General features: G+C 35.7%; 2 protein-coding genes across 2 annotated transcripts; both read left to right on the top strand.

Annotated features, from left to right (window-relative positions):
- Nucleotides 1–4,467: 4,467 nt before the first annotated feature.
- Olfr303 (olfactory receptor 303) lies at nt 4,468–5,507 on the top strand. The gene has a single exon (NM_146619.2). The coding sequence runs from the start codon at nt 4,507–4,509 to the stop codon at nt 5,464–5,466; it is 960 nt and encodes a 319-aa protein (NP_666830.1). The 5' UTR covers nt 4,468–4,506; the 3' UTR covers nt 5,467–5,507.
- A 7,837-nt stretch (nt 5,508–13,344) lies between these two features.
- Nucleotides 13,345–14,346, top strand: Olfr304 (olfactory receptor 304). Its single transcript, NM_001011828.1, has one exon. It carries the CDS (start codon nt 13,345–13,347, stop codon nt 14,344–14,346), a length of 1,002 nt encoding a protein of 333 aa, NP_001011828.1.
- The last annotated feature ends 805 nt before the right edge of the window (nt 14,347–15,151 follow it).

Here is a 15,151-nt window from a genome sequence, read left to right as displayed (position 1 = left end):
CCTCATCCCAGTTGCCTTCAGATGATGATGTTGAGCTTTCAGCTCTCTCAATGTCACATCTGACTCGATGCTGCCATGTTCCTGCCTTGATAATAATGGACTAAAGCTTTGAATCTGTAAGATAGTCCCAATGAAATCTTGTCCATATAAGAGTTTTCTCAGTCATGGTGTCTGTTTATAGCAGTAAAACCCTAACTAAGACAAGTGAGAATATACATGGCTTTGAAAGCAACCTGTTGTTTGTATGATAATCAGCCACAAATAATTTTAAAAAATCTTGCCATTCTCATGAAAAAACCTAAAAAGGAGAGCAAGAGACAAAGACATAAATGAGACAATTGATAGCATTCTCTATTCTCTTGCTCCTACTCTGGTGTTAATACTGTCTGGGGTTTTAATTCCTTTTCTGATAGGATTAATATCAGGACACTTCGTCTTAAACTATATGGCAAGTTATTGATCAATTCAGTAAAATTACTGGTTGTTAGGACTCCTATACAGTGTACTCACAATCCATGATTTGACTTATTCACTAAGAGAAGTAGAGAATCTAACAATCCCATAGATCTTAGGCTCCACAGTCTTTGCATGTTAATAATAGCATGTGGCTAAAAGAAAACAAACACTTAGTTCATCACAGTTCATAGTTCTGGGAAAACCTTTTGGCTTCTGTAGTTCTTTTTCTGGCAATTTTGTTCTTTGGACTAAAAAAGTATGTTTAACTAGGATATGTTTTCTTGTGCTGAAAAATCTTATCTGAGAAAGGTGGAGGGGGACAGTAGGACCCTGAATACCTAGTGTAATCTCTGGCAGTATAATAAAGGCTTTCTATTGGTTTAAAGCCCTGTTCAAGAAATCTTCTCTGGTGGATGCTGCAAAATACTGTAAGTCTTGAGTGAACAGGGAGAAGGATTATAGTTTAAAGACATGTGCTTGGTTTTCAGATCAAGTGCTTGGCAATATAGTCTTGGAAACCAAATTACCTGAGATAATATAGTGACTTTGAGATATAGGGTAATGATAATTGGGTAATTAAGAGTTTGTTGAAGTAAGGAGCAAGATTCAAAGTTCCTGATTTGAGATTCCATTCATGAAACCCTCTGGCCTCTTGCTTCTCATGGTCTTGGGTAAAATGAATTACCATACTGAATTAATTATGGAAGATTAAGCAAATATGGGACTACATAACAGCTTTAATAAGGTTTTTACTAATTTTAGGTTGGGACTCTTTGGTGACAAAACTGTACTAGTTCATTCCTACTCCCATAAGTAATACCTTAACAGTTGTTATAGAGTTGTGTCAATGAAATCATTGTCCTGGCATGTTGAGTTTGAATTGAATCTTCTTGCATCTGTTATTGTTTCATGAGCTGATGAAGAGATGTTTGGCAAAATAAGTTAGATGCAGAAATACAAGTATAATGTGTTCCTTTGAATGTGTGATATCTAGCAAAGAAATAAATAGATGGAGAATGGGAAATACCAGATCAGTTGTGTGAGAAAAAGAAATAGATAAATATGATCCTGTGTGAAAATGTCTAAATCCTATTATTGTATATGGTTTATATTCAGCAATGAAATTATCACAAAATGAAATGTTTCATGATTTCACTTTCTACCCATTAAATATCAAAAACAATCTTTTGTTGCTATACAACAAAAATAATGTTGAAAGGGTAAACTGGTATGTCGAAGAATTTGAATAATTGCAATGTCAAACTTATTTTCTCAGTTTCTTTCTCATGAAATATAATTATTAACTGAGTATTCACCCAATAAGAGTGTAATATTACCCTGACACCAATCTTACTAGCTGTGCATGTTCTCTGTATATGCTGGTATGTATCCTTTGGTTGAAACTTCCCAGACTTTTCTACTACTGCAGGATATCTCTTTTCTTTTATACTACCAAATCATTTAATTTCATAAATGATACCAACACAGTATTGTTATTTGTGTTTTGTAATGCTCAGATTACACATTAAGGGTTTTATATTGTTCTAATTTATCCTTAATATGTTAAAACTTATGATTTCTAAAGAAAAATGGTGCTGAAATATCAACAGCTGTATTTCTGTAACCATAATTTAGAGACAAGACCATAGGTGGTATCTGCTAATGAAGTCATTTGGGATACCATTCTTGGTTCCTGTGGTGACATATTTAGTGCTGTGAAGAATCTCTTCTCTTTTCTAGTCCCCTTGGCAAAGCATTTGACCTTCAACAAATGGGATTCCTAGGAGAATATATTTGGAAGCCTCCAGGCTCTGTGCTGAAGAAATCATTATTTTTCTCAGAGCAGATCTCTGAAGTCACAGTTTCCTGTAACCTGGTCATTGCAGGAAAAAAGCAACTGAGAAAGAAGAAAGACTGTGGTGCTACTAAGTACACAGCGGCTGCATCATGGCCAGGATTGCAAGACGGAGATGCTTCATTTCCTTTAAGTTTACTGAGAAGTGTACTCGCTATGTGTCTTTACTGAAAAGGAATATTCAGAAAGTATGTAACTGATAATATTATGTTTGTGAAAAATAACAAAGCAAAACACCCAAAATAAGTACAGTAAGGGAAAGATTGTGCATTTCATTCCTCAGTTTTCTGCAGGTAATGCAGGGCTCATCCAAATAACTGTCAGTAGGACTTTGGTGATTTGAAAAGGTTATTAAAACAATGCTATATTCTTTCTTACATATGCGTTTTGTATGTAGGTTGAATGACTCCATTCTATATGTTAACTGTGTATGATTCACTTTTTATATTTGAGTATCAGTTTAATGAAAGACTGCCCTGATTTTGAATTTATTTTCTCTGTGTTCAAATTCCATTTTGTGCTTAATTCAGTTGAAAAATGTGCTATCCTGTCAATCCCAAGGGCAGTGATTGAGATCTTTTAATATAATACTATGGTTTTTGGAAGGGAATGACATTCGTCTAATTTCATTTGCAAGGTTTAGTTAATTTTTTAAAATAATTACTGTATATTTTGACCTTAACGGTAAATTAAAGATATGCAATATGATTCTCCTAAAAACAATAAAAACCACTTTGGAATCTGGCCTTTTATAAATACAAAGAATTTTATTCTTAAAGAGAAAGATTTAAAAATACATGTAAACATTTAAAAATTAGTTCAAATTTTTTATAAAAAAGTTTTCTTGAATTACAATTTTGCTTAATTTTCAAATTGTCATTATGGAATCTATAGCCCTAAAAGTCAAATTTTCTTATAGAACTGAGGGAACCGCTTCAACATTTTTCCTTAGCAATCAGTATTTACAGGTTCAAATAGGACCATATAAAATATTACCAACATAACACTACTTGGCTCTTCAGGTCTGAAAAAAAATCTTCTCATAAAGATTCTCCTCTACATAAGTAACAAAATCAGAGTAATAAGCATAAAGCATGAAGCATGCATATAGTGTTTTAATCGAGTTTTATAACTTAAACCTCCAAAAGGGTTTGAGATAAGAACTTGCAGATAGACACAAAAGTGACATTGTTTCAGTTATACAACTGCTTTGATTGTTACAAGAGGTATATACTCAGTGTGTTCACTATAAAAAGTTCATAAACTTAAAAAAAACGATATAAGACTTTTTTATTCTGGTTGTGAAGTTATTTTCCTAAATTAGATATATGTAGAAGTATAATATATAGTGAACATGAATATGTCCATGGAGAACTCTATTCACTCTAATGATAAGAATTCTCACTTTCATCAAGAAATAGGAATATTAAAAGATGCTAAAGAGGCGGGCAGTGGTGGCACACACCTTTAATCCCAGCACTTGGGAGGCAAAGGCAGGTGGATCTCTGAGTTGGAGACCAGCCTGGTCAACAGAGTGAGTTCCAGGACATCAGGGCTACACAGAGAAACCCTGTCACAAATGTCACACACACAAAAAAAAGATGCTAAAGATAAATATTTCAGAGATCAGGAACATTAAATAGATGTTTATAAACAAATGCCTGTTTTAATTCAGGTCTCTGTCTTCTTCCAATTCATATGTAAATAAGGTACATAAATTTAAAAGTGTGGGTAGCTCTTTCTATTAACAAGGTGTACTACACAGCTGTGAAGGCCTTTACTAGCAACTATATGATGTACTGATTTCTGTATATTCACATTAAGTTATGACCTCCTTGGGGTAAGGCAGTCCATGTTCTTCCTTGTTTTTCAGTAAAGTTATTAGGATTCCATCCCTTCCCTATAATTTGTGTGATACAATGATAAGTATGTTACCTATTTACATTGTGTTTCATTTTGAAGAGTTAGATGGTTAAATTATTTATATTAGATATTTATTTTCAATATGAAGTAAGATGGCCCAGGTGTATTGTATGTAAAATGTCTATTATGTTTCCAACAGTCTTCATTTTCTCTAGTTGCTATGCATCATGTCTTTCCACAATAGAAACGGATAGTTTGCTCCAGTTCTGATTGCCACTCACCTACGATCACCTGGGTGCTGTTGATCCCCTTCAGGGCAGAGGAAAAGAAATATGGATGTAAAAAACCAAACAGCAGTGACCGAGTTTATTTTTCTAGGGTTTCCAGGCTCCTCTTCACTGCAGCTCCCATTGTTTATGATGTTTCTAACTGTGTATTTGCTGTCTCTCATGGGAAACACCCTCATTATTTTCCTTATTCTTGTGGATTCCACATTACAGACACCCATGTATATTTTCTTAGGAAACCTATCGTTCCTGGAGATCTGGTACACTACAGCCACGGTGCCTAAGTTGCTGGCTACATGTGTCACAAAGGTTGTCACCATTCCTGTTGCAGGCTGCATCACTCAGTACTATTTCTTCTTCTCCCTGGGAGCCACTGAGTGCATCTTGCTAGCAGTTATGGCTTATGACAGGCATGTGGCTGTATGCCGCCCTCTGCATTACTCACTTCTTATGAGTGTTCACATTTGCCTGAGGTTTTCAGCTGCATCATGGGTTGGAGGCTTCCTTGCCCCTCTTCTACCTACCATACTTATCTCTCAGCTAAACTTCTGTGGCCCGCAGAAAATCAACCATTTTTTTTGTGACTCTGACCCCATCTTTAAACTCTCCTGTTCAGACACATTCTTGGTGGAGGCCTTGGGTTACACCTGCAGTTCTGTGGTGATTCTCAGTTCTTTCCTTCTCACAATGAGCTCCTATGGCAACATCGTGGTCACAATAATCAGGCTGTCTTCCCGGGAAGCAAGGAAGAAAACATTCTCAACTTGTGCCTCCCATCTCACAGTAGTGACCATCTACTATGGCACCATAATCTTTGCCTATGTCCGACCTCCAGCTAAGTACAACTTCACAATTGGCAAAGTAGTCTCAGTGTTCTACTGCGTGATCACCCCTTTAGTTAACCCTCTCATATATACCCTGAGAAACAAAGATGTGATGAAAGCTTTCCAGAAATTTCTATCCCAAAAGAAGTTTTTAATGGGCAAAAACATGCATGGACTTTGAGAAAGCAACAATTACTAATTGGAGGTTAGTCTCAGGCCTCATTTAATCATGGTAAGTCTTTGAATTTGGTAGTAAATGTTTATTGAATGAATTCATTTTTGAGGTCTTTTGATTAGATTTCCATTAGACTCTTACAAGCAGGCTCACTGGTTCATTTACTACAAACTTTATGGATAAGGCTTTCTTTAAAACTATTCATTTGGAGGAAACCAACTGTGGAAAATTTTATAGGCAAAAAGTTTTCATTGTTTATTCTGTCATTTTGTTGTTATACTAAATGTTATAAATAGAATAGCTATAACATAACTTTTCAGTAGCATTCAGAGCAAACTATGAAGTTTGCAGAAGTGATATTGTCAGAGTTCCTTTTTAAAACGAAAAAGAATAGTGTTTCTAGTTAACATAGCAAGCTCTTCTTTCAAGACTAAAAACAATAATAATAATAAGGCGCTGGAGATTTTCCATTGCTATTTAATGGAAATTAATAATCTTTATTTTTTATTTATTTTAGTTTATTTTACGAACAGAAGAGATGGCAAGGAAGGGTAAATCACAAATATCTTACTGGTGAGTGTTTATGTGGCTGCCTCTATAATGGCATTCCTTCTAAATGTGAGAGTGAGTGCCATCAGAAAGAACGTAGAGAATCTGCAATACCACCATAGACACAGGGTGAGAATCTGCAGTACAACAAATCACCAGGAGACTGCTAACCAGAGTGAATCTTAAGAGCCACCATATGGGGTACTTAAGAGACTATAATAAAATAAGAGATTTGTACACAAGCTCATGCCTGATATTTTTCTTGAACTCGAACATGAAATCCTACTGGAATACATAAAAGTTATAAGATTAATTATGTTTGCTTCTTAAAATTAGTTTAATCATTAAAACTTTCATAGAGGTGTGTAATAATCTGGCCATATTAACCCTTTCGTGAATGCCTTATTGTTTCCCCATCCCCAACAAAACCCTCTGTGCTGAAAAAGTCCCCACTCCACTTTCATATCTCCCTGCTTTATGACCATGTTTATCAAGGGACTTTGTCTGGGCATGAGTGTGGAGCTATCCACTGAAACATGGATCAGTGGCTATAAAATTGAAGACATTGAATTTCACTTCCCTGACAACCTTCAGGTGTCAATAGTTTTCCTGGGAAGTTTCAGTCCTCATGAGGACATCCCAATCTAAGAATATTTACATGCTAAGTCTAGGCATATGCCTTGACGAAGCAAGAGTAGATGTTGTGAGTTCACAAACACCATTTTTTTTCATGCTCTTATATTCTTTCCACCACCGAATTCAAAGTGTTTTCTGAACCTTGTAGGCATTTAATGTGTAGCCCCATTAAGGCAGAAGATTCAACAGTAACTTGTTATCAGCCCCTTAACCAGCCCCAACTCTCATTAACGCGTCACATTATAATCAAGCTTCTCTGACCAAGGCTCAGGGCATCATGGATCTGATTATGAATATAAATATTTAGGGGCCAGTTTGACAAGTCCGTTTAACAAAATAAAATTACCATGTTCCCAAATAGGATCATTATCACCTCAGTCATGTGTTTTTGACCAGTTATCAATTGGAGGAAAGACCCTTGGTCCTGTGGAGTCTCTATGCCCAACACAGGAAAATTATAGTGCAGTGAGTTAGGAGTGGGTGGGTGAGTGGGGGAGCTCCCTCACAGAAGCATGGGGGAGTAGGGATATGAAAAGGGAGATGTGGAGGGGAAACCAGGAAGGTGGATCACATTTGAAATGTAAATACATAAAATGACCAATAATAATAAAAAAGAAAGTATAAGACATGAACTTGCCTCTATGGAGTTGGACTCAGATGCAAACAGAAAATGGTGAACTTCAATACAGGAAATGATGTTATTGCACGAGTGATCACATACATCTTCACTTGAGAATTTGTATTTAAATATGAAATGGCTATACCTAGTAAATATTATAGCTAATATTTCCCTAATTTTTATATTTAAAACTATATATATTTTTCTGAGCTTTTGTCAAAATAACTTTTACACGCATGTATGATATTTGTGCCGAAAAGTACCATAGTATGTTCTAAAATTTAATTTTCCACAAAATATATCAAAGTTATATGGGAATAATATCAAGAATACATTCTGAACTGACAAAAAGGTATTTCTGTATGATGTCCAATTTATGGTGATTTTCTTATTTCATTGATGAATAGTAACTTATTTCTATAATCAGACACTGTGGAGGATTTTTAATAATATGTTGGATATAAGCTTTGAAATTTCCATGATTTTTGTAATTCACTTAATATTTTCATCAATATATTTGGAAATACACCTTGGTTTGAAAGTTCATTTTCTTCTGTGACTATATAACTTCATGGAAGTGCTTACATTTCTTATGAAGCCCTTTGAACTAATGACTACATTGTGTGTTAACACACTTATACAAGCAGTAGCAGGTAAAATGTTGTTATTTGTGATTTGTACACATTTATTTAATTCCCTAATAAAATTATTTTAAGCACCTCATTTGATTAGCAGAATATTTTCCTATTGTGCACCTTTGCAAAATCAATGACACCAATATTTCCAAGTTTATTTTTTTTGTGTGAACAATTCATGCACTGAATTTCCGTTTAGACATGTTCGAATACCTCTGGGATATTTGTGAAGTGTGAATTGTGAACAATAAAATAAAATTCTGAAATCAATTATTTACATCAACCTTAAGAAAAATAAAACCATATTTCTTTTTGTGTTTAAGTATAAACCCTGAGTATTCATTATTTCCATTTCTAGTATTTAATAATAGGACTGAAATATGAATATATATATATATATATATATATATATATATATATAATATATTTGTATAAGACATGATACATGGGCCGAGAGAGAGAGAGAGGAGAGAGAGAGAGAGAGAGAGAGAGAGAGAGAGAGAGAGAGTATGATTTTCAAAAATCTATTGCTTATCTAAAAGAAATACATTAAATCCTCAATAAGGGGCTGACAGGGTGGGTCAATTGGAAAGAATATTTGCCAACAAGCATGAGGCTCTGAGTCTGGATTCCTAGCACTCACATAAAAAGTTGGACATGGCCATGTATGTTGTCATCCCAGGCTGGAGAGTAGAGGGTAGACAGGGACAGGAGGATTTCTATGGTGAGCTGAGCATCAACATCAATAACCTTAACATGTGTCTCTTCTACTTCATAATTACAGGTACAATGTAGTCTCATGCCTTCTCTTCCATCATGACTTCATATACTCAAAAGATGGGACCAAATAAGCCTTGATTTTCTTAAATATTTTTGTAGTTGTTTTGTTGTTTTTTTAATTGTTTAGTTTTGATTTTTTTATGTACTTTGTTACAATAATGATAAAAATAACTAATACAATATCACTAGAATCCTTAGACAAAGTCTCTGTATATTCTATTATTTACTAACAACTATAATAATCTGGTCTATAACTTTATGTTCAGTATACTTTAAAGTATATATAATGTAGTCTAAAATACTCTAGGGGAAACTGTGGGCCATGTTCTTCTCGATCTATTCTAGTGTATTTTGGGGGAACATATCAGTCCCTCCTTCAAAAATTACCAAGAATATCACAATGGTCTTACGTGAAAAGTAAATATGAGGAAGGTTACTCAGAAAGACTTTTCTTTGGGGATTTTAAAAATTAATTAATTAATTAATCAGTTAATTAATATACATCCCAAGCATTTCTCTCACTGAGACACTCCCCCTCCTCCTTCTTTCTGAGAGGATGGGTTATCTCCTGAGTATCCTCCAACTCTGAAACATCAATCTCTGCCAGATTAGGTGCATCCTCTTCCACAGAGGTCAAACAAGACAACCCCATTGGAAAGTGGATGCCAGAGTCTGGTTACAGCTTTAGGGAGTGCTTGCGTTCCAGTTGTTGGAGGGCCCACTTAAGGTGTGAGCTGCACATCTGCTAAATATGTGTCAGGGACCTTGTTCAAGCCCATGTGTGTTCTTTTGTTGGTGGCTGTGTGTCTGAGAACTCCCAGAGGTCCGTGTTAGTTCCTTTGGGGAATTTTAAAGCAATAACCAAGTGAGATAAAAAGATGTGTTAGAGACCCTTGGATAACGCATTGTTTCAGAGAATATCTTATCACGATTTATAAGGAGGTAAATGATATTCCTGTTTATAATTATTTTATTCTATATTAAAAAGATTAAAGTTTAGCACAGAATTTTTAATGATATCAGAGGCCTAAATTGTATCTACATGTCATGATTAGAAAGTTTACAAACTTTTAGGTGATCCACCAATGCTTAAATGTTAATATGTAGAAAAATGATTTCTCAATTTGACCTGTTGGAAGCTCTCCCTACATGTCTGATAGTTAATCTGTTTTCCAGGAACTTGAGGAATCTGAATTCTTTTAAAACACTGATTCAAATATCTGTTGATAGAATATTAAAATACTCTGCTCCAAAACATAGATTTTAAACTAAAGATATTTTGAGAATTAAGGAGTTAGGGTAGATACTAAAACATGCAACTTAAGAGTGATTTCTTCAAACATTTTTCTATGGTTTTTATGTTTCTTCCTCTAGATGGTTATAATCAGTTAATAAGCATCAACACTATTCTCATGTCCCTGACATATTTTCTTCCTGTTCACAACAGCTTGTGCTAAAGCTGTTCAATTGTTCATTTATTCTCTGCATTTGGTGAGAACTGAAAGCCCTGTTTTATTAAGCATTCACATAGCTAATACGTAAACTAAGACTTAATTATTTCACTCTCTTAGGATTTATTTCTTTTATATTACTTTAAAGTGATTATATTTTGTGCCTTCACAGGAGTACAGCTTTCCTCTGCCTCACAAAACTTTTTATTTCTGTCACTAGCATTTAGCTCCATGTCTAATGTATTTGTTACGTTGTGTTACTTTTCAGTAAACACCTAAACCTAGTAACCTGCAATATAACTACACACAGAGCTGTACTATATACAGGATATCAGAATATGTGGATTTTATTAAAAGTCTTATCATTAAACATGCTGTGAGAAATATGCAGGAATAAGTGGAGGAAGTGTTTTAGTGTGATGGTCACTTAAGATTCCTCTATGAACAAAACATCAGGAAATCCTGACACGTTTTACTACAAACGTTGTAGTTGAACAATTCAATTTTTTTTCTAAATATAATCTCTTTTTTAAATACATATTTATTATTTTTATTTCATGTATATCTGTGTTTTTTTTCATTTATACTTGAGTACATTGTGCCACACTATGGATTATAGATGCTAGAAATAGGCCTTAGATTCCTTGAAATTGGAATTAAAGCAAACTGTGAAACACCAAATTGATTTTAGAAACTGACATTGTTTCCAAAAGCAGCGTGTATTTTTTAACTGCTGAGCTGAGTCTCCAGCCACTCACTTCTTTTGTTTTTACTTACATTTTGTCTTTTTGTTTGTATTTTTGAAAATATATTTTAGTGGCAATATTTCTCTTTCCTCTTTGCCTCACTCTAAATCATCCCATATACTTTTCCTCTCTTCTTCAAACTCATGTCCCCTTATTTGTTTTTGGTTCTTTTTCTAACTAACAGAGACCGAGCATTTATAGTTATAACACAACACTCGTTTTACACATACGTAGAAAATAATTTTAAAAGGGGGGTATTTTAATTACTTTGTTAGGAAATTTATGCCTTGGTAAGTTTTGCTGTAGAGACCTAATGCAAATTAGAAATGGTTAATCATCAGAGAAAGAAAAAAACCCTAATTTTAACAGTCAGGGAAGCAGTTTGATAAATGAAAACATATAAGATAATTATGTATTTGAAAATAGAGGGACAAACTCATGAATTATTAGGAAGTAAGGATAAGAGATACGGATTCTCAATCACTCCTGGTAAAGTGTAGCCTGGTTGATGATTATCTCAGTTCTGGACATATGGAGTCTTATAAATCCCCATTTGATCCAGAGAAAACTGCTTGTGATATAAAAAGGACTGTTCATTTGCACTGAAGATAAATAAGTTTTTATATATCAGATGTGTGATCTGTACAGAAGCCTAATTGTTGCATAAGGGATGGTAATTCCTCTTTAGGGGGCATCGCAATGAAAGGATTTGCATGAAAGAAGCTTCATTTCAAGAAAAATAGTAGAAAATAAATGAAAACATCCAGGAGCCAATCAAAGGGTACCAAATACATGATAGAAAGTGGCAATTGACAATCTTTTGAAAATACTAAAGGTACTTTGGTCTTCCGGCCTGAAGTAAATTATGAATGTAAGGTGGAGGCCCTTTGAATGGTAAATATGGCTATGCAAAATTTATCAGTGCTCTGACCCAAGATTAGGATAAAGGAAATAAAAGAGTGAAGGGAATGAGATTAGGGTTTTACTCTGCAGTTTATTGCCCACTAGACAATTGCAGCTACATATAAATAGAAATTGAATTAGGAAAAGCAGAATATAGGTATTTTATGATTTTCTTTTTTTTTTCCATTTTTTATTAGGTATTTAACTCATTTACATTTCCAATGCTATACCAAAAGTCCCCCATATCCACCCACCCCCACTCCCCTGCCCACCCACTCCCCCTTTTTGGCCCTGGTATTCCCCTGTACTGGGGCATATAAAGTTTGCAAGTCCAATGGGCCTCTCTTTCCAGTGATGACCGACTAGGCCATCTTTTGATATATATGCAGCTAGAGTCAAGAGCTCCGGGGTACTGGTTAGCTCATAATGTTGTTCCACCTATAGGGTTGCAGATCCCTTTAGCTCCTTGGCTACTTTCTCTAGCTCCTCCATTGGGAGCCCTATGATCCATCCATTAGCTGACTGTGAGCATCCACTTTTGTGTTTGCTGGGCCCCGGCATAGTCTCACAAGAGACAGCTACATCTGCGTCCTTTCAATAAAATCTTGCTAGTGTATGCAATGGTGTCAGCGTAGAGGAGAAAGTGGGGAAAAGCCTTGAAGATATGGGCACAGGGGAAAAATTCCTGAACAGAACAGCAATGGCTTGTGCTGTAAGATCGAGAATCGACAAATGGGACCTAATGAAACTCCAAAGTTTCTGCAAGGCAAAAGACACCGTCAATAAGACAAAAAGACCACCAACAGATTGGGAAAGGATCTTTACCTATCCTAAATCAGATAGGGGACTAATATCCAACATATATAAAGAACTCAAGAAGGTGGACTTCAGAAAATCAAATAACCCCATTAAAAAATGGGGCTCAGAACTGAACAAAGAATTCTCACCTGAGGAATACCGAATGGCAGAGAAGCACTTGAAAAAATGTTCAACATCCTTAATCATCAGGGAAATGCAAATCAAAACAACCCTGAGATTCCACCTCACACCAGTCAGAATGGCTAAGATCAAAAATTCAGGTGACAGCAGATGCTGGCGTGGATGTGGAGAAAGAGGAACACTCCTCCATTGTTGGTGGGAGTGCAGGCTTGTACAACCACTCTGGAAATCAGTCTGGCGGTTCCTCAGAAAACTGGACATAGTACTACCGGAGGATCCAGCAATACCTCTCCTGGGCATATATCCAGAAGATGCCCCAACTGGTAAGAAGGACACATGCTCCACTATGTTCATAGCAGCCTTATTTTATGATTTTCTAATAATTTGTAACAATACATAGCACAATAAATTGTCATAAATGATAAATTGGTACAACTAATGTATCAAAAAAAGTAACACCTTGCAGAAAGAAGTAAGGGCTTTAACAATGTAGAAGTACCTATGTAGTTTCCTGGGCTCATTCCCAGAGAGCATTTATGCACATCAGTGTAACTACTTAGAACTATATCAGTTTTTTTTTCTTTTTTTCAATTCTCCCACCTGACAGACCATGGGAAAAAACGAGAATGCCCAATGACACTAGAGTAACAGGGTTCATCCTTATGGGATTCTCAGCTGCTCCTGAACTACAGACTGTATGTGGGCTGTTCTTTCTGGTAATGTACCTAGCAGTCATAATGAGTAACCTGCTCATCATCACGGTCATCACTCTGGATCTGAAACTCCAAACACCCATGTACTTTTTCCTAAAGAATTTGTCCCTGTTGGATGTCTTCCTTGTGTCCATCCCAATCCCAAAGTTCATCATCAATAACCTAACTCACAACAATTACATTTCGATTCTGGGTTGTGCCTTTCAGATACTTTTAATGACTTCGTTCTCAGCAGGTGAGATATTTGTACTGACTGCAATGTCTTATGACCGCTATGTTGCCATTTGCTCTCCTCTGTGTTATGAGGCAATCATGAGTAGTGGTAACTGTGTGCTGATGGTGGGTGTTTCCTGGGCTACTGGAATTCTGTTTGGAGCTTTATACACAGCTGGCACATTTTCCATGCCTTTCTGTGGCTCCATGGTGATCCCACAGTTTTTCTGTGATGTTCCCTCGTTACTAAGGATTTCCTGCTCTGGATCACTCATGATCATTTATATAAGTCTTGGGATCGGTATGTGTCTATGCATGTCTTGCTTTTACTGTGTTATGATATCCTACTTTTACATTATCTCCACTGTGCTGAAGATTCCTACCACTAGAGGTCAGTCCAAAGCATTTGCCACCTGCATCCCCCACCTCACTGTTTTCAGTGTTTTTATTGCCACTGCTTGCTTTGTCTATCTGAAGCCTCCCTCAGATATACCGTCTATTACAGACAGACTGTTTTCTGTGCTGTATACTGTGCTGCCTCCAGCACTTAATCCTGTGATCTACAGCCTGAGGAACAGTGATGTCAAGTGTTCTCTGAGGAGGTTGCAGCAAAATCTCTGTCCCAGGGATTCATACTACTTAACAGTTCAGCGTTTCTGTCAGTGTTATAGTGCCTCACAAGTTACAAGCAAGTGTTTTTAATTTTTGAATTTCAAAAGACAACAGAATCTGCACTGCTATGATAAAGCTGTTCTCTTTGGGAACATATAACTTTCTAAAAGGATTGATCATTTTCTTTTTAGGTTAAGGTTCACTATCTGGATATTGATAACACATTTTCTCATGCATTTAGAAATAAATGCAAAACAAAATTAACAACAGCACAATTAAATATGAGAAGAGAACAATCTAGGTAAATTCATGTTAGGATTTCTATGCTACTCTTTTTAGTAATTAGAAAGAATAGGCAAGAAGCTACCACATACTTGGCCCAATCCTTAAAGCTATATCCAATGCTTAAGGCAAAACAAACCAGGAGGAAGTTCATATGATACAAATTATAAAAGATAAATAGTAGCCACACAGGTTGAGTGTATTATTAGAAATACTCTGGAGACCGACATGTGAATGAAGGCAGGTCATAAGTCTAAGGGATGAGTTGAAACAATCTTATAAATGTGAGAGAGTTTAAAGACAAGAACCCCTTCCCATATTATAAAATTTTTAAACTACTCCTGGGGAGAGGAGACTCTCTGACTATCATACCACCCTGGAAAGGGGTCCTCTGTTTGGTGAATCTATCTGGACTTTGTTCATTGAACAATAATCTATTGGCTACTGTGGGCTGTCACTAATACTGGGCATGGAAATTTTTGGTTGCTGTGAATGTCTTTGTGTCCTCTCTGCTCCTGTAAGGAAATAATCTTTTAAATATATTGGTTTATCAAGTTGGACTTAGGTGGAATTACCTTAGTCTTTCTTTGGTTCTTTATATGATGTGAATAGT

This window comes from Mus musculus, chromosome 7 (assembly GCF_000001635.26).
Source record: "Mus musculus strain C57BL/6J chromosome 7, GRCm38.p6 C57BL/6J".
Lineage (NCBI taxonomy): Eukaryota > Metazoa > Chordata > Mammalia > Rodentia > Muridae > Mus > Mus musculus.
This window is presented reverse-complemented; position numbering and strand designations above follow the sequence as displayed.